Source organism: Sceloporus occidentalis, unplaced genomic scaffold (assembly GCF_023333645.1).
Source record: "Sceloporus occidentalis isolate IW3139 unplaced genomic scaffold, rSceOcc1.0.p SCAF_1, whole genome shotgun sequence".
In the NCBI taxonomy this organism is placed as follows: Eukaryota; Metazoa; Chordata; class Lepidosauria; order Squamata; family Phrynosomatidae; genus Sceloporus; species Sceloporus occidentalis.
The window spans coordinates 76,203,631-76,230,583 of record NW_028316981.1 but is presented as its reverse complement, the minus strand read 5'-3'; the positions used below and the strand labels follow the sequence as shown (position 1 = coordinate 76,230,583).

At 44.0% G+C, this 26,953-nt stretch overlaps 1 protein-coding gene across 2 annotated transcripts in view; it reads right to left on the bottom strand.

Annotated features, from left to right (window-relative positions):
- Window positions 1-26,953, bottom strand: part of SLC38A3 (solute carrier family 38 member 3) — a 120,037-nt gene that overhangs the window by 12,324 nt on the left and 80,760 nt on the right. For both annotated transcript variants that reach the window (XM_089525898.1, XM_089525908.1), the window contains 5 exons: window positions 13,642-13,715; window positions 12,683-12,775; window positions 12,292-12,373; window positions 1,891-1,973; window positions 1,215-1,273 (listed from right to left, as the gene is read on the bottom strand). In XM_089525898.1, coding sequence (XP_089382024.1) covers window positions 1,215-1,273; window positions 1,891-1,973; window positions 12,292-12,373; window positions 12,683-12,775; window positions 13,642-13,715 — 391 coding nt within the window. The remainder of the gene's footprint in view (window positions 1-1,214; window positions 1,274-1,890; window positions 1,974-12,291; window positions 12,374-12,682; window positions 12,776-13,641; window positions 13,716-26,953) is intronic.

Genomic DNA, 26,953 nt, shown 5'->3' with positions numbered 1-26,953 from the left:
TACACTCAAGAATCTTATCCAGTTCCTTCATGGTTGCCTTTCTAAAGCCCGGTACAGATGAAAAGAAAGTGGCGACCAGAGGCTGCCCCTTTCTTCTCCAGATCATTGTCGTTGCAACTGCATGGCTGCAACAACAATCTGGCCCAAAAAAGGAGCTCTGAAATGGAGCTCCTTCTAGCAACACTGCCAAGTCACCGTAAGCGCCTTGGGATGGCACAGTGATGTCACACACACGCCGTGCTGTTTGGATGTGGCGCGAGCACAACATCACCAACACACATACCATGTATATGGCGCTGCATAACAATGGTGCCGCCCTGATGTGCTATGTTTCCGGAGCATGCAGATGATGCATGCTCAGGAACCCTAGAACTGGCCCCAGGCTGCCGCAAATTGGTGGTCTGTACTGGGCCTAAGTCTTAGTCATCTTCTGATTTCTTGACTGCAGTCTCCATTTCAGTTAATGACTGAGCCGGAAATCTTTAACTTTTTCAGTGTCTTCGCTATCCACTTTAAAATTAAGTAAATAATCTGTGGTCATTATTTGTGTATTCTTACTATTAAACTGTGACTGTGCATTTGCCCTTTCACAAAATGTAGAGCATAGAAATGTTACTCTTTTTGGAGTGCAACTCCCAGAATTTCCATGCCAGCTCTTTCAATATCTTATTACCAAATATTACCTATTCCTTCTTGGTAGGCTAGGCTGAGCCAAGGCTGCACAATGAGCTTCATGGCTTAGGGAAAGTGAGGGCCTGTGCAGACTGGCGGGAAAGGCTTGCCTAGGGGCAGAGTCAGGGCGTGGTGTCCACATGATGCACCAGACGGCACGCAGCATCACAGCGCTCCTCTGATGCTGTGTTTAGATGACACAGCAGCAAAAGAGTGCTGTAAAGCCACGATGCTGGTGGCTATGGTGTCCTTTCCAGGGTGCAAAAAGCAGCCACTTTTTGCAGCTCCTTTTTGGGTCACAGAAAGGCCAGATCAGGGCCATGGCATGCAGTTGCTGCAGCCCCACTCTGGCACAGCCCCTAAGTTATTTTCATTTCTTTAAACATATTTTTAACATATCAATAAGCAAAACTGACCAAAAGCTGCAAAAGAATACAGTGTTAGATCTAGATTTGTTCCCAATAAAGGTAACTTTGATCATGCTACAAAACATTACAAAGAGCTTTGTAAAATGCAGTGTTATTCACTATGTAACAACTCACTGAAATAAGGAAGAAGACCATGCAGCTGAGGGAAAAGCCACTGGCATAGCCAAGGTAACCTGGCAAAAGAAAAAAAACAGGTAGTTACCAAGGATTGAAAAGTCTCTCGGTAGTGTTTAAGACTACCCTTAGGTGTGAGGTACCCAAATTTTGAACACATTCCAGTGACAGAATCCAATGCATTGCCCTGGAATACAGATTTCCTTCACCAACTCCCTATCCAACTGCCAAATTGCTGGATATCCACTGTCTTTAAGGAGAACTGGGACTTTTGGAACAGTTTTTCAGGTACAAACTCCTCAAAGCATTGGAGAATATTTTGCTCAGGAAGCATTGTGCTTTGAGTCTTTTCCCTTTGTAAAACCAACTGATGGTTCTCCATCCCAAAAAAAGTTTCTCCATCAATCTTACCCCCATTGCCCCAGAAACACATGGGGCTGGAGAGAAAAAGACACTTCAGTATTTAGGAAGAAACAGATTATTTTCATGTTTTTGGCCAGACTAAACAGAACAAATATTTTCCCAAATAGGATTTTGGATGGATCTCTCCCAGTCGACTGATACCATCTTTGGCCTGATAATGATGCAATAAGTCATTCATCATCTGTGAATGGCAAGCAAGATAAAATCATGCAGTTATTGTTGGCTTTCCCACCAATTGCCTAGGAAGACGTACCAAGTTGTTTCATGAGGGCCAAAGGGAGAATGATGGTGATAGAAACCATGATCACCAGGTAGTTGCCATTCATGTACCAGTCCCTGGAATGACACAGGTCAAAATTAGATATATTTAATTTTTTTTGCAGGATTTCAAACAAGAAGTTTATATAAATGCAGACTATCACAAAGAAACAAAGATATCTGACACCTAATAAGGCATAACTAAAACCCTGTATGGTTTATGTCCAGACTATTTGAAGGATTGTACCTTCCTATATGCCCCTGCCCAAGCTCTAAGATCTTCAGGACAGGCACTTCTCTTTCTGTCTCACCATCTTCACAAGCATGTTTGGTGGGAACATGGGAGAGGGCCTGCTCTGTGTCTACTCCCAGACTTTGGAACTCTTAATAATAATAAATAATAAAAATTTTATTTGTATACCGCCCTTCCATCGATCAGGGCGGTGAACAACACAATAACAATACAGAAACACCATAAAAATACAATACAATCATATTAAAAACAAAATTAAAACACCATCAGCCGATCACCATTGTCATCGGCGGGGGGGGAAGACCAACTGGAACTTCATTCGGGGAATGCAGATTGAAATAAGAAGGTTTTTAGTTCCTTCTTAAACTGGGCCAGGGAGGTGGCCGAGCGGAGCTCTATGGGCAGCGTATTCCAGAGGGCCGGGGCGACGATGGAATATGACCTCCTCGTTGTGGAGGTTAGTCTAGCCCCTGGGACCCTCAGTAGTTGCTGCCCAGAAGTTCTGAGGGTGCGGGGCGGAATGTATGGAGAGAGGCGGTCCTTCAGGTATCCTGGGCCCAAGCCATATAGGGCTTTATAGGTTATCACCAACACCTTGTACTGTGCCCGGAAGCGGATGGGCAGCCAATGCAGATCTTTGAGTATAGGTGTAATATGACTGGCCCTGGAAGTACCAGTGACCAGTCTGGCTGCCATATTCTGTACCATCTGTAGCTTCCGGGTATGGTATAAGGGTTGCCCCATGTAGAGCGCATTGCAGAAATCCAATCAAGAGGTTACCAGAGCATGTACCACCGTTTCAAGGTCTCTCTGGGCCAGGTATGGGCGCAGCTGGCGAATAAGCCGAAGCTGATAACAGGTGCTCTTGACCGTCGCATTCACCTGAGCTGTAAGGTGAAGTGACGAATCAAGAAGCACCCCCAGACTGCGCACGGAGTCCTTCACAGGAAGCGTGATCCCGTTCAGGACAGGTGGAACCACCGCCATTCCTGGACCAGGGGAACCTATCACAAGTACCTCCGTTTTCCCTGGATTCAGACTGAGTTGGTTTTCCCTCATCCAGCCCATTACCGACTCCAGACAGGCCATGAGAGGAGAGACGCCATCCTCAGTCACTGCATCAGTCGGAGACATAGAGAAAACTATTTGGGTGTCATCAGCGTACTGATAACCCCGCGCCCCATGTCTCCAGATGATCTCTCCCAGCGGTTTCATGTAAATGTTAAATAGCATGGGAGACAGAATGGCTCCTTGAGGGACCCCAGTTGTGAGGGCCCTCTTATCGGAGCACACGTCTCCCAGCTGCACCATCTGGAACCTCCCAGAGAGGTAGGAGCGGAACCACTGGAGCGCAGTGCCCCCGATTCCCACCTCTGCCAGGCGCTCCAGAAGGATACCATGGTCTATGGTATTGAAAGCCGCTGAGATGTCCAAGAGCACCAACAGGGACACGCTTCCCCTGTCGATGCCCAGACGGAGATCATCGACCAAGGCGACCATGGCCGTCTCAACCCCGTAGCCCGCCCGAAAGCCAGTTTGAAATGGGTCCAGATAATCCGTATCATCCAAGATCGACTGAAGCTGGATTGCAACCGCCTTCTCGATCACCTTCCCCAAAAATGGCAGCAGCGAGACTGGCCGATAATTACTATGTACCAGGGGGTCGAGGGAGGGCTTTTTTAGCAGCGGTTTTATGATGGCCAATTTCAAGCTGGTTGGAAATTGCCCATCCCTCAGTGATGTATTTATAATCCGGTTTAACAACAAGGTTACAGCCGGTCCCCCCTGAGCCGCTAGCCATGAGGGACAGGGATCGAGAGAGCAGGTTGTCTTCCGAACACTTCCAAGGATCTTGTCCACATCATCGGTACTTACCAACTCAAACTGATCCAGTTTAATAGAGTCCACGGAGGCTCTGGATGCCTCTACCCTAGGTTCTGCTCTAATGCCGGCGTTAAGACCTTCACTTATCCAAGAGGTTTTATCCGCGAAGAAGTTATTAAATTGGTCACAGCAGGCCTTAGAAGGTTCAAGGATCTAGTTCGGGGCGGGAGGGAGCTGAGTTAGCTCCCTGACCACCCTGAACAACTCTGCTGGATGCGACTCCGCGGACGTGACACGAGCACCGTAGAACGAGTTCTTCGCTGCTCGTATCGCCTCTCCATAGTCCTCCAACAGGCGGTCTAGGAGAGCCTTGTCGGCTAAGCGTAGGTGTTTCCGCCAGCGGTGCTCTAGCCGTCGCAGGTCCCGCTTCCTCGCCCGGAGATCTTCCGTGTACCAAGGCTTACGTTTGGAAGCAGGTCTGAGAGGGCGCTTGGGAGCGATACTGTATATAGCCCTAGAGAGACCGGTATTCCAAATACCAGTCAGGGCGTCAACAGAGTCGCCGTCACTTCCAACCATGTGTCCCTCTAGGGCTTCCTGGAACCTTTTGGGTTCCATCAGCCTTCGAGGGTGGACCATCCTAATAGGTCCACCACCCCCGGGGGGGATCTGGGTAGAGACCTTGATTTTTGCCTCCCCAAGGAAATGATCCATCCATGACAGTGGGGAAATACTGGTTATTTCCGCCCACAGATTTTCCGCATCCGAACAAAAGACCAAATCCAGTGTATTACCCGCAAAATGCGTTGGACCCGAAATCAGCTGGGACAGGCCCATGGCCGTCATGGTATCCATGAATTCCCGAGCCGCACCGGATGGAACATAGCTGGCCGTGAGGGAGATGTTGAAGTCGCCCAGGACAAGTAGCCTGGGTGTCTCCAGCATCAACTCCGCGACCAGCTGTGTCAGCTCGTTAAGGGAGTCCGATAGCGCACGGGGTGGCCGATACACTAACAGAATCCCTAGACTATCCCTAGCTTTTAGGGCTAGGATAGCTCCTTCTTTGCTGTCTTTTAGTGGCAGATGAAGACTTTTCTATTCCATCAAGACTTTGGGAACTGATCGTTAACAAGAGAAAGGCTTTTATGATGCTTTACTGTTTTTAACCTGTGTTTTAAAGTAACTCTTTAAATTGATTTAATTCTGTTCTTACTTTAAGACTGTTTTAATCTTTTGTATATTTTAAACTATATGCTAAACTATAACATGCTGAGATTTCTCCAAAGTGTGGAAAATCTGCCCCTGAACCTGAAAATTCACTCAAACATAGAATTCCAGAAACAAGCTGGAATTCAGATTTCAAACTTTCCTGCTTTTCAGAAGCTTGCTTGATGTTTTGAGAAGCTTAGCAAAAGCTTATTAGTTTCCCGCTGAAAATTTAACAATTGCATAATATAGTTTGTCAACAAAAAGCTATACATTCTGATTGAATATTATATTTGTTGCACTGTGTGGAATTCTGAAGTTCTCCACTGAGCTGCATCATCTGTAACCTACACAAATATTAGATCCAGCCTATGTTGAATACCCTAAATGCCCTTCTAATACAAAAAAGCAGGGAAATGGTACTATCTTCTCATCTAAAGAATCTAGAATGTTCATTAGCAAAGAACATAACGGAAATGTGTTGGCTGTAACCAGAGGAGTCTCAAAAACTAAAATTGACTAGGGGTGCATTCAAACTGATTGAAATTTTGTTCCTGTTCTTTCTCATTTTATACTGGGTTAAAATAAACCAACCTGTGGAGCTGGTACAAAAAGGCTCTGAGTAATTGTACCAGGAGCTAACAGAAAATAGTCTGGTGAAAACAAAACATGTATGGGTCTCCAAAATGAAATAAGAAAGAACAGAAACAGGTAGGGTTGCCATAAGTCAGGACCTCCAAACCAGGACAAATGTAGGACAACATTTTCAAATGTGGGACACGTTTTTTTTTAAAAATGGAGGACACTCGAAAAAACTGGATGATTTTAAAAAAATGTTAAAAATGCATGTTTCTTGGGCATGCTCAAAATGGAGGACATTTTGGCATTATTCCTAAATAGATGGCAGAAATGTACTTCCCTTTCTGCCCACCCCCCCCCCCCCATTCCAAAACACACACTAAGCACATTTGGGCATTTCACATGGCTTTACTGAACATGGCCTCTTGCATATTTCAGAGGCTTATTCCATAACCAAACCCCTTGGGTTCAACACAAAATGTAGGACATTCAAACAATGGAGGATACAACCAACTAAAAGTAAAAAACATTAATATATATATATATATATATATATATATATTAAAAACACATTAATATAAACCATATCATAGAGATCTTGTTGCACTTCTGAGACTAAATGCATCTGAGGAAGCAGACTCTTTCAGTTAATACTACTACTACTAATAATAATAATAATAGAATTAAGGGACATTATGAGGCAGTGGTAGAGAAGGACCAGGGTTCAATCTGTTGCTTGGACATAAACATACCCCACTGGGCTAAATCACACTCTCTCAGCCTCAGGACATGGCAATGTGTAGGGGAATTCAAGTTTCCTAAGGCTTCAGCCCTTGGTAAGGAAACAAAAATATCAAAACTATCAAAGCCAAGCCTGTGAGGGTCTAGCTTGTAAATCAGCAGAGCAGCAGAAATGGTCTTTTGTCTTAAGATGCTTCCATAAGCACTGAGGCTGACACAAATTGCTTGTAGTTTAAAAAACAAAACTTTACTAATGGCTTAAATCTACATATACATGGAAGCTACATCCTAACCTATCTAGTGAATAGTTCAGGTAAAAGAAGAAGTTTGTATCTCACCATCTTTCGGTGGAAAGTTGAGAGAGCATGATGATGGAGAGACCGAAGGGAAAGCAGGAAAGATCTATTGTGTGAAAGAACTTCCTAAGCAAGTTAGTTAGATCACATGATCTGTTTACCAACTTACAAAGGTATTTATTGCCCCTGTTTAGCAGGACCAAATGGCATGCAAATTGCAAAGTCTTCTGAGTCTCTGCCGGGCTGAATGAAAAGCTCCCCCTCCTCCTCCCTGCCTGGCTGCAGCCTCTCCAGCACAAACGGACGAAGGCTGCTTTGGAAGGGAAGATAGATCAGGTGTCCAGCTGTCCCGGGTGACAGAATGCAGAAGCCGGGAAAGACCTTCCCCAAGGTCAAAAAACCGGGAAGGTCACGGCTGCAGCGTGAAATGGCAAGCCTAGGAACAGGAAATTGGGGACTTTCTGTTTTTTTTAATCAGTCTGGATGTGGCCTAAGTAGGGTTTCTAATGGCCAGTATATGGGGTCTGAGGATAAGGAGTGGCTAAGAAATATAAAAGAAGAAGTTACTCAGTTTCTAACAGCTAATCTTTTTCATGGCCAATCTTTCTTATTCTTTTTCTAGCTGCAAAAATACCAATTCATGGGATCTTCACTCCCTAGATTTCTGTTTCAAGTCCTTCTCCTCAATTCCAACTGATCAAAAATTTGACATTTTGCAAACATTTTGCATCTGAGGAAATAGACCAAGTCTATGAAAACTTATGCTACAATTTCTTTTGAACAGTTAGTCTCAAATGTGCTACAAGATCCCTTTGCATTTTGCAAACAGGTTCAATATCCTAAAGCTGATTGTACTAGTCCACTGGATGCCACTAATGATCAGTGTCTAATCTATTACAGGTGTTTGATTTTACTTTCTTAGCCTTTGCACATAACTGAATATCTCTTCGCATAAAATTATTTTTTTAATGATGAGCTATTAGTTTCTTGAGCGATTGCAATCTGGGCTGCACAGAAAAAGAAGTGACCTGTTCAGCTTTCTCTACATATTAGAATGGGATTTCTTCCCTTTGTAACCTTGCATATAAGCTTCTAGTCACAACTGCAAAAGAACTCTTGGACAACACTCTTTCTACTAGCAATTGTGTTTTAAACACTAAATCTTCCTAGTATGAGTCCTGCGTAAGCTTCAAACAGTTCAGAACTGAGAAAAGTTTCTTTTTTGGGATGACAATTCCCTGCTGGATGGGGGAATTCTAGGGGCAGAGTTCTTATTATTATTCTGATGGTGATATTGCTGTTGTTATTTTACAATTCCAGGATTTGATGAAGATCTGCCACTTAATTTGGATGTTCTTAGTTATCAGCCCTTGTAGCACTAATATACACTTTAGCTAGTGAGGGACAATGCAGGATGTGCTCTGGAAGCCCCTAATGCAAGAACCTTGCCAGCTTTGGGCCTGGCCAGTCCCTCATGGAAACAAAATGCAGTTTCCATGAGGCTTTTAGAGGAAAGGAGGGCTGCAAATGTAAATAATGAAATGCCACATTGTCTTAAGCTCCCACACATGCCAAGCTGAGCCCAGAAGTGCCTTCAGGAGCAAACAGCAATGGCCTCTGTGTATGGAAGAGTGAACTCTCTTGAAAGCCAGTGCCAGGCTTTGATGTGCCCTGGATCTCAGTGGAGCCCATCCTGCACTAAGCTTCCTGGTTTGTGACTTGATAAGTCTGCTCACTACAAAGACCCTACAGGGACTTCTACCTGTGTACAGCATGAAATTCAACACGTCCTCCTCTTTGGATACAGGCCACCTCACTGATTTCTACTCATACTGCTGGACTTTTACTTTTCCCTGTGAAAGTTATAGCCCTTTAGTGGTTTGCCTTGTCGGGAGCCATAAAATCAGCTTTACTTAGAGTAAGGCAAGATGAGATGGCTTTGCGTTGGGATCCCAGGCAGTCCAAGGCCCCATACAGACAGGCCAAAATAAAGCTGCTTCGGGTCACTTTGGAGATATGCTGTTTAAATGATGCATGCATCCTAAGAGTCCGGAAGCCACGCCAAAGCCATGTTCCAGTCCTTAGAACTGGAGCATGGCTTTGGCACAGCTTCTGGACTCTTAGGATGTATGCATCATTTAAACAGCATATCTCCAAAGTGACCCGAAACAGCTTTATTTTGGCTAGTCTGTACAGGCCCCAAGTTTAGATTTTTAAACTCTTCCCTCTCATCTGTACCCCTTCCTATTCTCCCACTAATAATAAATAATAATAAAAATTTTTATTTGTACCCCGCCCTTCCGGGTGATCAGGGCGGCTAACAAAATGCACCGAAGCGCAAACAAGATACAAGATTAAAAACATACATTAACAATAACAATCCTTAAAAACAATAAAAAACCCCTTAGCCCAACCTCACGGCCACGAGAGAGGAGGGAGGCCCACAGGATGTTTAGTCGGGGAATGCCTGATTAAATAGGAAGGTTTTTAGGCCCTTCCTAAATTGGGCCAGGGTGGTAGATGAGCGGAGCTCCGTGGGCAACGTATTCCAGAGGGCTGGGGCAGCTGTGGAAAAGGATCTTCTGGCAGTAGCAGCCAACCTAGCCCCAGGCACCTTTCAACTGTCCTGATTTGGTAGGGACAATCCCAATCAACTTTCTGTCATCCCACTTTTTCAGCTGTCCCCATTTCTATCTTGTAGAATCAGAGAATCACAGAGTTGGAAGAGACCACAAGGGACACCCAGTCCAACCCTGTGCCATGCAGGAATACACAATCAAAGCACTCCCGACAGAGGGCCATCCAGACTCAGTTTAAAAACCTCAAAAGGAAGACACTCCACCATACTCCAAGGCAGGGCATTCAACTATCAAACAGGTTTTACCATGAGGAAGTTGTTCCCAATGTTTAGGGTGGAATTTCTTTCCCCATCCTTTAAATCCTTCGCTCTGTGTCTTAGTTTCTGGAGCAGCAGAAAACAAGCTTGCTCTATCTTCAACCTGACATCACTTGAAATATTTAAACATGGCTATCATGTCCCATCTTTAACCTTTTCTTCTCCAGGTTAAGCTTTCCCAGCTCCCTAAGCCACAAAGGCCACTAAAGCATAGGGCATGGCTTCCAGATCTTTCACCATTTTGGTCACCCTCCTCTGGACATGCTCTAGCTTATCAACATCCTTTTTGAACTGTGGTGCCCGGAAGTGGACACAGTATTCCAGATGAGATCTGACCAAAGCAGAATAGAGTGGTATTTTTACTTCCTTTGATTTACACACTAAATTCTTATTGATGCAGCTAGAATCACACTGGCTTTTTAGCTGCAGCATCACAGTGTTGACACATTGTCAGCTTGTACTCTACTAAGACTCCTAAATCCCTTTTACATGTACTGTTGCCAAACCAGCTGTCACTCATCCTTATATCTGTTTATTTCATTTTTACTGCCAAAGTGTTGTACCTTACATTTCTCCCTGTTGATTTTTTTTTTTTTGGTCCAGTTTTCTAATCTGTTAGCACCATTTTGAATTATGACTTGAACCCTACAGACAAGATCACTAGGGCCGGGTACAGACCGGCAGGGAAACGCCGACCTTATTTGCTATGCAGCGTTGCCACAGCAACCAAACCGCGCAACACAGCTGTATAGCAAAAAAGAAGCGGCTTCTTTTTTGCAGTGTCATAAGGGCTGCAACGCATCCCTATGACGCCACTTGCTCTAAAAGATATGTGGGCGCTCAGACGCCCAGACATCATAGGCATGCCCCCACCCGTGTGGGTGGTGCTGTGCAATAATGGCACTGCCCATATGTAGTAGGGCTCAGAAGTGTGTAGTTGGTGTGCGCTCCCAAGCCCTACTATTGCTGCCAGGACACCACTTCCTGACGGTGTGTACCGGGCCAAAGAGAACAAATCCCATAGAGTATGTAGAGCAAGTGGCACACTTGTTACGCCACCACCGCAGCTTTAGAAGAACCTGTTGGCCTGGTACATACCTTGGATTTTGTCCGGGCTGGCAGTGGCCTTTTTTCCGCCAGAGGGAAGCCACAGCTTCCCGCCGGTGGAAAAAGAACCCGTGGAAAGTGGCAGTGTAACAAGTGGATGCAGGGCTTATGTAACAATGGTGACACCCATGTATACAGGGCACCACCATTGTTAACGCCCTCGTCACATGCTAGGGTTGCACGGTGTGTGGGTGCTTCGCCCCGAGGCAACCCTAGCACATGGCGAGGGCATCACAAAGGGCCCATGTGTACTGGGCCAATTTTCATGGGTTCTTTTTCCACTGGTGGGAAGCTGCGTGGTTTGGTGGCTGTGACTTCCCTCTGGTGGAAAAAAGGCTGTCGCCAGCCCAGACAGAATCCAAGGTATGTACCGGGCCAAAGTGAACTATTAGCCCTTTCCTACTCAGCAGCTAGAATAGCCATGGCTAGTTTGAGCATAAAATCTCCCTAGAACTAGTGTGAGCCAGTGTGGTGTAGTAGTTTGAGCATTGGACTGAGACTCTGGAGACCAGGGTTTGAATTCGGGCTCAGCCATGGAAAATCAATGGGTGACCCTGGGCAAGTTAAACTTTCTTAGCCTCAGAGGATGGCAATGGCAAACCCTCTCTGGAGAAACCTGCCAAGAAAACCCCATGATAGATTTGCCTCAGGATCACCATAAGTTGGAAATGACTTGAAGGCACACAACAACAACAACAACAACAACAACAACAACAACATAACTAGTTGGAATGTGAATCACACAGATGGCATGATGGATTCAAATATTCCAGTCTTTGCCTTGCTGGGCACAAAGGATGCCTAGGAATGATACCGCAAGCTGCCAAATAGTGGCATTAATCCTGCAGCAAGCAGGAAGTATTGGTCTCTTTCTCCCATAGGGAAAGATGTGCTGTGAGCAGAAACACGAATATGGATGCTCCATGCAAGGCAGTGACTGTGGAGGAAGTGATGCATTGTGCAAGGATTGGAAGTTCACTCTGGTTTAATCCTATGCTGAGGGTTTATTGAGCACTGGCGTCAATCAAAAATAGTAGTGGCTTAATGCCGTGAAATCCCTGTGACAGCCTGCCCAGCAGGAGACAAATCTCTGTGCTACTAGAGAAAGATGTTAACTAGAGCTGAGCCTGTAGGAAGGAGGCGGAGAAAGCTGGAGAGGTGGGGGTGGAAGAGAAACAATGAATTACGTGGTGGAAGATTACTGCAAGAGATGAAAAAAAGCCTAAGCAACATAGGTGGCCTTAGCAAATTTTAGGAAAATTACTTTGGGGTCTACAGATTTTATCAGCCAAGTTCTGTCTTTTAATGAGGTGCAATTCCTCTAAGGCTTACAGCCCCATCCTACAGTGCATCTGAAAGGACAGTTACAGAAAGTCACCCCTAAACAGCACAGCCTTTGCTGAGCACAGTGACAGAACATTATGGCCTGTCAATGCAGAAAGAATCAAGCAGGGAAGAGGTAAGTAGGAGATGAGTCAGCTGGAGGACACTCACATTGTTTTCTCCTCTAGGTTGAGGAAGGTCTGGATGACCAGAGGCACTTCAGACTTCACAATGTACAGGTAGCTTGACATGGCTGAGGAGGGAGACAGACAAGGTATCAGGTCTAGGGAAAAGCTGCTCGGCAACACTGTCTCCGCCTGTTTCATCCATTCTTCATTCACGAACAGCAGGGGTGCTGTCTGTGTAGGCTTTCACACAAACAGTTGAACATGCAAGTCTCATCAGCCTTGGCTAGCACAGCCGGTTGTGAGGGATGATGGGAGCTGCAATCTAACAACACCTGTTCCCCAGCCCTGTTTTGTGAAGAGGATATATAACAGGCCTTCATAGAGCATGGAAAATGGAGATACAGTCTCAGGAGCCAGGCCCATTTCTCTCTTACCTCCAATATTCTGTAGTGTTATAGCAACAGCAGCTGCCAATTTCCCTGGAGTTCCAAATGCCCTGTAGCCCAACTGTTCATAAGCTCGGATTCCTACAAGACACCAAAATTTAACAGACAAGGACAAAACAGAAAGAGAGAAGATAACTGACTCATATTTGTATAAGGCACATGACTCCTGGGGTGAAGTCTCAGGCAACACAGCAAGAATTAAACTGATTATTTGAAGGTCACTTTAAGAAATCAAGTAAATTAACTGTCAGTAGCCATAATTCTGCATTGTCCCTAAAAGTTCAAGTAAGGGATCACTCCAGCATGCCCACTACTAAATAATATAGGAGGAAACATCTGCACTTAGGCATTGTAGGATCCATTTCTGTTTAGTGCAGCAGAGAAACTCTAGCTGTAGAATTTGAATGAGGACTGGAAGAGCAACACGCCTCTAGTCACAAACCTCAGGAATTCACTGAAGGTCAAAAATGCAAAAGCACACAGTGCAAAAAACCACAGATTTTACTTTATTTGTCTATTTAGTTTATTTATATCCACTTTATATCATGGCACTCAAGGTAACACATGTGAGTTGCTGGACAGCTTCCCATCCAAATCTGACCAGCATCTAATCTACACTGCAGAAATAATGAAGTATGACACCACTTTAACTGTCATGGTTCAATGCTATGGAATTCTGGGATTTAAAGTTTTGTGAGTTATTTAGCCTTCTGTGTCAGAGAGTTCTGGCACCACAACAAACTACAAATCACAGGATTCCACAGCATTGGGCCAAGGCAGTTAAAGTGAAGTCAAACTGCACTATTTCTGGAGTGCACATTAGACCTGAGTCAGCCCTACTTACCTTCAACAAGATAGTTGTGACAGGCCCTGAGATGATGCCTTGGGAGAAACATGAGATGGATCTAAATCAAGTGTGGCTTCTAATGCAGGTTTGCAATACTTACCTACAATCCCTGAGGATTTGAGCAGCAAGTGGATGGAGTAACTGGACAAGAGAGCTACAGCAGTCAGAAGGAATCTAGAAGAAAAAGAGGAGACTATCAGTTAGGGAGGTATCCAGATTAGAGTGGAGGTTTCCAAGCTTTGATCCCTACCAACAGAAAGGAGAGGGAACTTCGAACTCTTCTAATGCAGGATGCCTGGACAACTCCAGAACCAGTGGGCTTCATCTTCTGAGGGCTTTCTGCAGGTCCACCAGAACCACATGCCAATGACATGTGTGTCTTGGTGTAATACTCACACAAGCTTCTTTTACAACCAAAGAAATTATCTGTCACATTCACATGATGTAGAGAAGTCTTTCCCATTCTGGGAAAGGTTTGGACTACATCTCCTATTAGTCTTTTTTCATCTTTGTGGCTAATAGAAAGGCAAAAACCTCTGGAGGGGAACCCATTTTGGGGAACACTGAACTAAAAAGTGGTGAGTGTGGCAGAAACAGCCTTTTTTTTAAAGGAGACACTTCTTGACCCTTGGGCTAAGATAAAATATATTATTATTATTAACCTTTATTTATAAAGCGCTGTAAATTTACACAGTGCTGTACATACAATCTTTTAGTTAGACGGTTCCCTGCCCTCAGACTTACAATCTAAGAAGACACAACACAAAAGGAGAAGGGAGTGGTGGTGGGGAATGGGATCAGGTCCAGCAGATCTCCACCTCCGAGGCCTGGACCAAGGCAGTTGGACTGGAGGAAGTGCTTGGCTTCTTAATTAATGGTTAAAAGGAGGCTTCCTGGGTCAGAGAGGGGCTGGGGTAAGCAACTACTAAAAGGGAGGAGGGCATAAGCTGGGCCAAAACTAATAAAATGAATTTCAGCAGGGAGAGATGTAAGGTACTACACTTAGGCAGAAAAAATGAAATGCACAGAAATAGGATGGGGGACACTTGGTTTAATGAGGATACATGTGAAAGGGATCTAGGAGTCCCAGTAAACCACAAGTTGAACATGAGTCGACAGTGTGATGCAGCAGCTAAAAAAACCAATGCAATCCTAGGCTTCATCAACAGAAATATAATGTCTAGATCAAGGGAAGTTATAGTATCATTCTATTCCCAGGCCTCACCTAGAATAATGTGAGCAATTGTGGGCACCACAGTTCAAAAAGGATGCTGTCAAGAGGAGAGCAACTAAAACGGTGAACGGTTTGGAAACCATGCCATATAAGAAGTGTCTTAGGGAGCTGGCAATGTTTTTCCTGGAGAAGAGAAGGTTAAGAGGTGATATGATAGCCCTCTTTAAATATTTGAAAGGAGGTCATACTGAAGATGGAGCAAGTTTGTTTCATGCAGCTCCAGAGAATAGGACCCAGATCAATGGATTCAAATTACAGGAAAATAGATTCCACCTCAACATTAGGAAGAACTTGACAGTTAAGAGCTGTTTGACAGTGGAACACACTCCCTCAGAGAGTGGTGGAGTCTCCTTCTTTGGTGTTTTTTAAACAGAGGCTGGTCAGGGGTGCTTTGGTTGTGTATTCCTGCATGGCAGAATGAGATTGGACTGGATGGCCCCTGAGGTCTTTTCCAGCTCTATGATTCTATGGCCTAGAGCTGTGATTCCCAAATTCTGGTCCTTCTGGTGTTTTGGACTTCAGTTCCCAGAAGCCTCAACCACCTTGGCTAATGGTTTGGAATTCTGGGAGCTGAACTCCAAAACATGTAGAAGGCCAGAGTTTGAGAATCACTGGTCTAGAGGAAGGATTCATAGTTTCCCCAGGAACAAAAGCATCCATCATGCCTGAAAAAATGGTATACAGTATTTCTAGAACAGAAACACAGCCTAGACTGCACACAACAAATGAAAAACAAATGCACATTTTTTAAAAAAATTATATTGTATGTTGAGGCTCTGCCATCTGGACATGTTGTTTATTCCTCTTTCTTGATACTACATGAGTTCACAGATCAGGGTGGGGAGAGCTGGGGTAGGATGATGGAGATAAAAACACAGCTCAACAACAGTATTAACGTGTTATGGGAACCTTCGCCATCCCACATTGACTCCCCTTGTCAATTACTAACCAATCTAATACCACTTTGTTATGTAACAATTCATTTGCGAAAGGTGAGCAATTCCATCCAGGGGATAACGTAATGGAACATAAGCCAGGGAAATATAGAGCAAGAATTGTGCGTGCACACAGGCACACAGGGGAAAAGAAGCATCATGTTCTGGCAATGGGAGGAGGCAGAATGTTGCTTAGAGTGAGCGCTTAGCCCTGCCATGGAGCATTAAAGGTATCAACCCCCTGTCCAGCTGAGCTAGTAATGCCGCTCTGACAGCATTAGCTCTTCTCTTTCTGGTCTGTGAGTCATTCAAGACTCAACTAGTGCTTCCAAATCAGATCACACTGAATCCGTCATATTTTAGTTCCTTGAGTAAATGGCAGCAGAGTCCTGGCTGCCTTTGGCATTTTTTAAACAGAGGCTGGTCAGCCATCATACCTAGATCTGGTGCCTCAAACAATGTAGCTTTGTCACCCCTCCACATTCCCTCACTAGGAAAGGTGTGGGATAGGCAAAGTCCAAAGCATAACTCAGAGGAAGTCCCTTTCCTATCTCCTGTCAGGAACAAACAGGAGGGAATCTTCTGCAGGATGCACCCCTTTCTCAGTCAGGAAGGCACATGGCACATGGGGGATTCTCCATCTTTGGGAGAGTGGCTTTGCCAGATGGGGAATTTCTACAGGCTGGAAATTAACCCCAGGGTGGTGATGGTGCCAGATTTCCCTTTCCTAGGGCCCAAACAGACAGGCCAAAATAAAGCTGCTTTGGGTCACTTTGGAATATGCTGTTTAACTGATGCATGTGTCCTAAGAGGATGGAAGCTGCGCCAAAGCCATGCTCCAGTCCTATCTCCTGTCAGGAACTAACAGGAGGGAATCTCCTGCAGGATGCACCCCTTTCTCAGTCAGGAAGGCACATGGAACATGGGGGACTCTCCATCTTTGGGAGAGTGGCTTTGCCAGATGGGGAATTTCTACAGGCCGGAAATTAACCCCAGGGTGGTGATGGTGCCAGAATTACCCAAAGCAGCTTTATTTTGGCCTGTCTGTTTGGACCCCAAATCTACACATTACCTTTACCATGTGGGGGGAAATGGAAAAAAGATCCTACACAACGACTCTTCCAAGTTGGACTTAGACCAGGGGTAGGCAACCTGCGGCCCGTGGGCCGGATCCGGCCCCGCGAGGCCTTGGGACTGGCCCCAGCCCGGTCCTGCCACCAATTGCCACCGGGGCCTTTGGCCTATCAGGAGGAGGCGGGCAAGCGGCGGGCAAGGAGGGCAAGGGGGAGCAAGCGGCGGGCAAGGGGGGCAAGGGGGGCAATTGTCTATAGGCCTGTTACAGACTGCCAAAATAAAGCTGCTTCGGGTCTCTTTGGAGGTATGCTATTTAAATGATGCATGGGTCCTAAGAGTCTGGAGGTCGCGTCAAAGCCACACGCCATTCCTAAGCACTGGAGTGCGGCTTTGGTGCAGCTTCCGGATTTTTAGGGTGCATGCATCATTTAAACAGCATACCTCCAAAGAGACCCGAAGCAGCTTTATTTTGGCAGTCTGTAACAGGCCATAGAAGCCTCAGAAACATGCATTTATATTAACATTTTTTTTAAATCAGCAAATTGTTTCGTGTGTCCTCCATTTGTAAATTTTGTCCTACATTTGTCCCGTTTTTTTTATTTATATATATATTTTATAAATTATTTAATTATTTATTTTTTGGCTTTGGCCCCCCAGTTGTCTGAGGGACAGCAACCCGGCCCCTGGGTCAAAAAGGTTGCCTACCCCTGAGTTAGACTATGTAGTTGTCCCTGCATGAGTTCTCTGCCTGAACTGAACTACCCAGAAATGGGCCACGCTACCATGGAAACTCTTCACAATGACCAGTGTTGTAGCTCTTCAAGTCAGTTTTAAGTTTCTATCGCCATGTTTCACAGTATGTAGAGAGATCTTATAATACCTTTCAGACGAACTGAAATAAAGAAGTTGGCAGTATGAGCTTTCGTAGACTTCATTCTACTTCTTTAAATAATAATAATAATATTTATTTATTTCCCACCTCTCCCTATGGATCAAGGCGGGTTACAAGCATAATATACATTTAGTGAATGCATCTGAGGAAGTAGACTGAAGTCTATGAAAGCTCATGCTGCCAACTTCTTTGTTTCAGTTAGTCTCAAAAGTGCTACAAGATCTCTCCACATACTGATTCTACAAACTAACATAGTATATCTTTGAATTCTACATGTTTCACAGATCTGCCTACCCACTCACCTACTCAACTTTAATTTCACTATACACAGAGAAGAGAGATTTTGTCTGACCAGGCAGGCTGAAAAAGAAAAATGGCATTCATATCAAGACAGTTAACTAAAAGTTTAGCACTTTTGATTGCAAATACCAAGTTTTTCATTGAAACTCAGAACTGTTGACAAATAACAACTAGAGGGAAAGATAAGGTGAGACTGCCACTTGGGGGTGCCAGAGTGAAAACTGGAGCAGGCTCTTGTCTCTTTGATGGTTATGTGGAAGAGAGAATTTCAGCAGGAGTTGCTTGTTGTTACCTTGTTGTGTGACAAGTATCAACTGCTAAAATTCACTCTTCTGCACAACCATTAAAAGGACAGGAGCCCTCTCCAGTTTTCACTCTGGCAATCCAATGGCCACTACAGCTGTCCTACAGACCTCACTGTGCTATTAATGTCTGATGAGATCTGGGATGGTGAAATATTTCATTTGTCATGCAAAATTAAAGCCGCAATCCTACTGTAAGGCACACTTACTGAAAGCATCTCCTACTGTTTATTTCAATGAATACAAATTGGGTTGCCTAACTGTCACGTTCTCTTTCTCTCCAGAAGTAGCTTTCCCCAATTCAAATCTCTGCACACGCAGTGCCAGCATACAACTGCTTCGGTCTGCCCTTCCCAGGTTTCCAAGTTCATCGTCTGAATCACAGCCATGCTGCTTGTTTTATTTTTATTGCCTGCATGTTTTCTCTTTGTATCTATTTTCAGCCTGAGTCTACTTTTGACATACATACATATATATATATATATACACACACACACACATACAGACACATACAGAAGACAAAATAAATCATGGTTACATTATGCTACTGAGCCACAAACACCGCCACTATGCTGAAAATACCTTCAGCTTCTAAGCCTTTTCATGAATTTTTGTTTAATAAAGCATCTAGTCATTCAAGCCCCTGGGTTCCTAGATGCTGCTGAACTACAACTCATACTACTTCCAGCCAGAACAAGCAACTTCTGTTATGAGACTTGTAGTCCAACAACATCTGGTAAGCCAAGGCTGAAAGAAGCCCAATTTCTTTTTGGTTTGAAGAAAGGCTGAAGGAAGGCCTACAGAGGCACACAGAATTGGTGGTGGGGAAATGCCTGAAAATATGGGGAAATGGCAAATAATCATGCCTCAAAAGCTTAGTGGTTTTCTTTTACCTCCAGGTTGACTCTGACTTTTGGAAACCTTATCACAGGGTTTTCCTGGAAAAAATTAGAGGAAGTTTGCCATTGCAGTCTTCTGAGGCTGAGAGAATACAGCTTACCCAAGGTGGGTTTCTGTAGCTGAGCAGGGATTTGAAGCCTGGTCTCCCAGACTCTAATACAAAACTCAAACTAAACAACTGCCCATTTTGGGCTGGAGGAATGGAGGCATGGGGACTCTTAAGGTCTTCAAAAAGTGACATGCAGTCACATGTAGCTCAGAACCTGCACTTTGCCCAAATCTGTTCTATGGCAAGTGGTGATGACTACTAAAGATTGCCTTTGTAGCCCTTAGGATAATTCTAGCAAAAGTTCCTAAATACGGGCAGAATTCAAATAGTACTAATTTGGGGGAAAATGTGAAATATAAATGAGCTCAGGTGTGAGAATCCTGCTAAGTTGTGTTAACCAATAGCAGGAGCTGGTCAGAGACCCAGGTCACCATTCGCCCCCCCCCCCCCCATCCGCACTACTATGATGAATGGCTTGAATGTACTTTCAGCTTACAGACACTGAGAAGCTGTCAGAGAGGGAGCAGTTTGCCTGGCCTATTGCTCCCAACAAGCCTTCTAGCAAGCTGTTACCTGGTCTTTTGCCCTGTCATCTTGGAAATGTCTAATTACTTCAAACTGAAAACAAAACCGAGGCCCTTAATTAAGTACCTGTGCATTTGTGTTGTGTAAGGTTCTGCATGTATTTGCAAGCTCTCCTTTGTCAGCAAGAGATTTCACATGGTGAATGAAAAGGCAGGCACTGGTAGGCAGAAGTGTGGGTATCAAAATAGGTAAATGGGCAGCTGCTTTGTTTGATTGTTGGCTAGGAGTCCAAGAGAAGAGGGTTTGAATCCCCACTCAGCCATAGTAGGGAGCCCTGGTGGCGCAGTGGTTAAATGCCTGTACTGCAGCCATTCACTCAAAACCACAAGGTTGCGAGTTCAAGACCAGAAAAAGGGCCCAAGCTCGAGTCAGACTTGCATCCTTCCGAGGTCGCTAAAATGAGCACCCAAACTGTTGGGGGCAAATTAGCTTACTTGCTGTTCACCGCTATGATCTTTGGAATAGCGATATAAAAATAAAACATATTATTATTATTATTATTATTATTATTATTATTATAGAAACCTACTGGGTGACCTTGGGCAAGTCACACTCTCTCAGTCTAAGAGGAAGGCAATGGCAAACCTCTGAAGAGATCTTGGCAAGAAAGCCCTAGGATGAGGTCGCTATACATTGGAGTTGACTTGAAGGTACAGAAGAACAGCTCCTCTCCTTTTCCACCCACCCCATTCCATTTCCCTTTTGTTCTAAGTTTTGAAGCTTCACTAGACAGCAGGCATCAGTGAGTCACTTTGATCTGCTCTATTTTGTTCCCACAAAGAGTGTGTTGAACACATTGATATGTTATGCCAATTACATTAAAATAGTGTAAATCCAATGTATGCCATCGTAACCCACTTTTTTGGTCATTCTGTTTCCATCATGCAATGGTCAAACTTTATCCAATCACATCTTTTTTTTTTTTTTACAGAGACAGCCCCTCACAACAACCATTTCTGTCAGAGGAGGGGGCTGCAGAGATGCCCAGCTATTTTTCTACACACTGCAAATAATGTCATCCTCAAGGACATCTTGGGGGCCTCTGTAAGGTCCCTGCTGCTCATCAGCTGTCTCCATTGACACAGAAATGGCCATGGTGGGCTGCCACACTGAAAAAAATGGGGGGGGGGGAGTTAGAGTGGGGTTGCTCCAGAAAATATCTCATAGTTGTGTGCTGGAGATACATCTCCCAGTGAAGGCTCTCTGAAAGCTTCTCACTATGAACCAGAAAAATAACTGGTTCTCTGTGTCTCTTCATGTGTTATCCTTTACCAACCAGTCTTTTAGATTCTCTCTTCCAGTCAGTTTTCAGCCCCCCCCACACACACACACTCCCATTGAGCAAACAGCATTTAGTGGGCTGCCAAGTCTTTAGTGGTTTGTTTTGGGGAGATAGAGCTTCTTCCTTCTCCTAAGTTTTTTTTTAAATTCTGCAAACCTTGACTTTACTGATATCCCTTGCATGTGGATGTTGCTATTATGACTACATAATGGCACTTGAATTAGAAATGATGTTACATCTTATCCTATATCCATGACCTTTAAAGGTCATTGTTTGTACCTGTCCAAGTTGTACCTGGGGCAGGTGCCATTCTCGGACTATCCTGGTTACACTACTCTGTAGCTTGTTATGAAAGAGGACAGAAACAGCTTAGTCCTGTGCATGAAAGGTCATGGTGAGCAGATTGACAGATGCAAAGATATCTGGAGAATGCATACTTCTGTTTTGCCCATGTCAGATTGTAATTTATTAAGGCCTCCCACTCCAATCTGCCTGGGAGCAATTTCAATCTTTCAAAACCCAGGGAGATACCATTATGCTTTCTAAATCATTTGCCTGGAGGGAATTTATCTAGTTCAGCCGGGCACATAGAAGAGATGAAACTTTTCCTACAAGTGGGGGAAAACAGCATGGAAGGAGTTTTTGGGGAAATGTATTGAGAACTTTGCACAAATTTTAGAAAAAATGAGTAATGAATTTGTATTAATTATTGTCAAAGAAAGATGCCTTATAGCAGAGGCAGGCAACTACAGAAGGGGCAGGCCCCCTAGCAAGCTGCACCATTACATTTGAACACACTATAAGAGATGTTGCATCCATTATGGCTGCCATTTTGCACCATTTTTATTTTAATCCGTTTTTTTTTTTGAGGCAACTGGGGGACAACAGGAGTTGGGAAAGTAAAATGCTGCCTTTATGGCCAATTTTGAGCTGATTTTCACCTGACAATTAGCAAAAATTTGGGTGAGTATGGGGGGGGGGAGGAGTTGAGAGATCACATTCTGGGGTCCTATGGGACATACTTTGCCTACCCCTGAATTAAAAGCATGCACCATGTCATTCCTGCTCCATGTTCATGGCAGATTCTTTGGGAGAAGCTAATTCTGTGACAGAGGTTCTCAAAGCTAAGAATGGCTGCTGGTGAGAACTTTCTCTTTTGAAATAAAATCCAATGCAGCTACCAAATAAATATGATAATGCATGTTTCTAGTTTGAAAATTCTCATTCCAGCTTCCCAGCATTTGAATTTGCTACATCCAATGAATTTAAAGATTGGTCTACATGCAAATTATCTTCTTAACAGAGAGGGGGTTGTTTCTTACATTCCACCCCACACTCAGCAAGGTTACAGGATTCCCACCCATTTAAGTTTGGTCTTTAGTTTCTTTATGCTTCATTTTTTTTGTATGTAAGGGTACAAAGATTCTTGCATGAAGCCTCATCAAATTATTGTCAATAGAAACCCTAGATGAGAATGTCACTGATCCCACAACTTCTGGGTTGTGCCAGCCTGCTAGTGTTGGGATCTCTTCAGTTCTCCAGCAGAGTAGCACAGCCTGATTGAGAAGTCAAAGACATACCTAAATTCAAAGCAGATATATCCTAGGCTGCACAACAAATACTGCATCCTTTTTGTTCCTGGTTTTCTATCATGCAACCATAATAGCTATAAAGGGTTAAATCAAAATAACACTCAGAAGAAGTTGCTCCTGATTCTTTTAAGTAATCTGGCCTGCCAAAGGAACTGTGGGTCATTCCTCCTCTTCAAGAGCCAGAAATCCAGTATTCTGGTACTGGTTTGACCTTCATCACAGATATGTACCCTCTCAGAGAGGAGAGGCATGCATGTTGAAAGTCCAGGACCTGTTCCATCAAAGTGTCAGTACATATCCTTGCAAATGTGGTAAAAAGGCCAGTAGCACATCCAACACTTCGGGAGGTGGTATTCACTATTTGGGAACAAGAAATCCTTCTCAATTGACAGAGAACACAGAGGAGTGACAATGAAGTCCTCCAAGCCTTGGCAGTTGCCCACCCCTCTAGAATGAAGGATACTTTGGGAACTACAGGATTTGTTTAGAGTGCTGTGAATCTAAGATGTTTTCATGGACTCATCACTTCTGCCTTTATGCTCCACATTTCCTCAGCATTCACTTGTTCCTTCTATCTATCCTTCCTTCTCATCATTACATATGTGGATGGGAGATTCAATAAACTCAATGACAGGCTACCCTCTTTTGCCATAGGGTTTTCACACTAGCGAAAAGCTCTTTGCCTGCTCCTGATGTAGCTCTAAGAAGAGAGGATGCCATTACAGGTAGATCTATCTGAGGAATGTTCTGAAATAAGGGACATTCAACATGTTTCCAGGATAGTCCAAAATTAGGAACACCTCTTCGAAATAGCTGACATAAAGAGAAGAGAGATTAATGTGGCTATGCTCCATCAGAAGACCTCAGAAACAGTTCCATGACAGTTTTTTTTGTTTTTAATGAGACATGCTGTGCCCTGGCTAAAGGCATTGTGGCTTGAGAGGTTGAGGATAGACAGACTGGATGTCTCAGCACTGTCCCCAGCTGACCCCTTCTGTGCATACTCAAGCAACAGAACAAAAACTCTCCTCAGGGTAACTGCGCACTGACCTGCTCCCCAGGCTTTTGGCAAGAGGGTGGAAGGATGCAGCTTGCAAGACCAGGCTTCTCCCTAACAGCCAAACAGCTCAAACAAAAGGATGAGAGCTTTAGAGAGTCAGCCCCAGGCAGCTTTTGAAGGACAGAGCAGATCACTGCAGCTAAGAAACTGTGTTCCACCAAACATCATCAGGCATAAGCACTCTTCTGTCTAAGCCTTGTAAACATGCAGATTTGAGAGATGGAGCTCAGTGAACATGGTAAAGAGAGCAAAAGAATGGATGAGATACATGCTAAATCCAGTAGTCTGATGCTGATTCTGACAGTAGTTGCAGGAACCCAGGAATCTCAGAGTCCACACAAAAGAAAACATCATAGGCTATTCCATTGAAAAGAAAGGAGAATTCATAGGGAACAAGATCTGATGCTTTTCAGCTTTAGTTTGTCACTGTTGTGGGATAGTATATGATTGCTACAAACACTTGAACCAGAAATACCATATATATTGCCCTCCCAGCATCACCACTCTAGGATCATCTGAGGAGGGTCAACGCACCTCCATTTTCTGAAGTGAGGCAAGTCCTGGGATCTTCTCAGTGGATTTCCTCTTCTAGTGGACTTCACTCTCCAAGGAAGTCCAAATTGCTCATTTTTTCAGATTTGGGGTTATTAATTCTCTGTTTTGGTTACATATGTTGTGGTTCTTATTGTTTCATTTTATTTGTAAACTGCTTTCAGAATTCTCAGATACTAAAGTAGAACTAGAAAAAAATCTGGAACACCACTTGGGGTGGCAGAGTACAAATAGGAAGCCTGATAACTGACATGCTTTCTGTCCCACCCAGTAACCTCTGTTTCTGTTTACTTTGGTTTTGTTTGGGGTTCCACCCTTGAAAACTGTTTGAGAGTTCAGTGGAAAACACATTACAAAGCTCAATGTCGCATAGACTCAACATAGCGAAATATTTTCCTACACAACTTGTTTCTATTAAGAGTCTATTCATACGCTCACTTAACTTAAGTCTTCATTCCAGCATCACATCAAAACATTAATCTGGCGTGAATCTTTGCATGTGTCCAGGGCTGTTGATAAGTATGAGCACACTGGATCTTGTCCTAGTTCTGCTTCTCTATGTATAATGTAGACATAAATTAGCAAAATATGCAGGTTTGTGCCATATGGACCAAATCCCAAGTGCCTAGCAACATCCCTGCTCATGGCAGTAAATGTGCAATAGCCACTCTGTCATGCCCAGCACACAATCCACATGAACGTGGCTCTCCTTGTGGCTACCACTGCTGAACTGTGTAAATGAGACTGTCCTAAAATAGATATTGGGGGGGGGGGGGAGGTCCTGTTGTGGATATACTAACTTTAAGATGGCAAGAGCAAGCAGAGGGACTTTCCCCCACCCCTAAAAAACTAATCAAACCTCAGTTTCAAAGTCTGACAACTTTTATGAGAGTTTTATAGCCTTCCTGTTCAAAATGGATGTTTCAGAGCTTAGATTTCAGCCACTTTCTTTTCTCTGGAACTGGCAGGAAATGGTGGGGAAGCGGGGCAGAATTTATACAAAATTTTATTTATTCATTCATTTAGGGTCGATAGAGAAACCAAAGATTAAAATGTGGGATGAACTCTAACTGTTCATTAGGAAATGATTGTGGGTGACTGGGAAGAAAGTCAAGCTGGGAAGAGAAAATAAGTGCATGTGGTTTATTAGGATTTTTTTCTTCCTTACTTACTGGAGATTCCTCAAGAACCATTGGACTACAACTCCCATCACCATCCAAGAGTCTACACTGGCGATGATGGGCCTTATTGCAAGTGAGCACAGTGGGACTCCAATTGGGGAAGGATGCATAGGAACTGCACTTCCAGATCCACAACTGCACTAATATGGAAGCCACTAGCTTTATAAACAACATGTTATATCCTTATTACCACAAAAAAGTAAAGAGTGGGATTTGTTCCATGTTATATCTGAATTCATACAAACAGCTGGTGACAGACATATCCTATATCATGATTTATTTCTTCTTTTTGAAATGTAATTTATTTTCTTCTTCTTGGAAGTCATCCATGTAACTGGCTACCACCAGATCTTCTGGCCTTGAATAATATTTAACTTATATGAAGTTAATTTTGCATTTTGTGAAGCTGTAAATCCTTGCAAGGATACTGCTGAACAGATTAGTCCCTGCTACTGCAGAAGAACTTCTCCCTGAAAGCCAATGTGGCTTTAGAACTAATAGGAGCACTACAGACATGGTATTTGCCCTTAGACAACTGCAAGAGAAATGTAGAGAGCAGAACAAAGGACTCTATGTAACATTTGTCGACCTCACCAAAGCCTTCGACACTGTGAATAGAAAAGGTCTGTGGCAGATCCTGGAACGACTAGGATGCCCCCCCCCCCCAAATTCCTCCAAATGATCATCCTGCTACATGAAGGCCAGCAAGGTCAAGTCAGATATGGCGATGCTCTCTCGGAGCCCTTTCTAATAACTAATGGTGTGAAACAAGGTTGTGTTCTCGCTCCAACTCTATTTACAATCTTCTTCAGCATGATGCTCCAAAGGGCTACGGCAGATCTCAAAGAAGAAGACGGCATTTATATACGCTACCGTACTGATGGTAGCCTGTTTAACTTAAACTGCCTGAGGGCCCGCACGAAGACTCTAAACTATCTAGTCCGTGAGCTGCTTTTTGCTGACGATGCTGCCCTCGTTGCCCATACGGAAGCAGCTCTGTAGTGCCTAACATCTTGCTTTGCAACAGCTGCAGAGCTCTTTGGACTGGAAGTCTGTCTGAAGAAAACAGAAGTTCTCTACCAGCTGGCACCTCAGGAAGAACACTACCATCCCCAAATCACTGTAAGCACATCTGTGCTTAAGTCCATCCAGCAGTTCACCTACCTGGGAAGCATAATCTCTTCAGATGCTAAGATTGATAAAGAGATCGATCACAGACTGGCAAAGGCATATAGTGCATTTGGAAGGCTTCACAAAAGAGTCTGGAGTAACAAACACTTGAGGCGAAGCATAAAAATCAGTGTGTATAGAGCCATTGTATGGTCTATTCTCCTCTATGGGTCTGAAACATGGGTCACCTACCACCAGCACCTACGACTCCTTGAACGCTTTCATCAGCGCTGTTTATGCACAATTCTAAATATACACTGGACTGACTATGTGACAAATGTTGCTGTCCTTGAGCAAGCAGGGA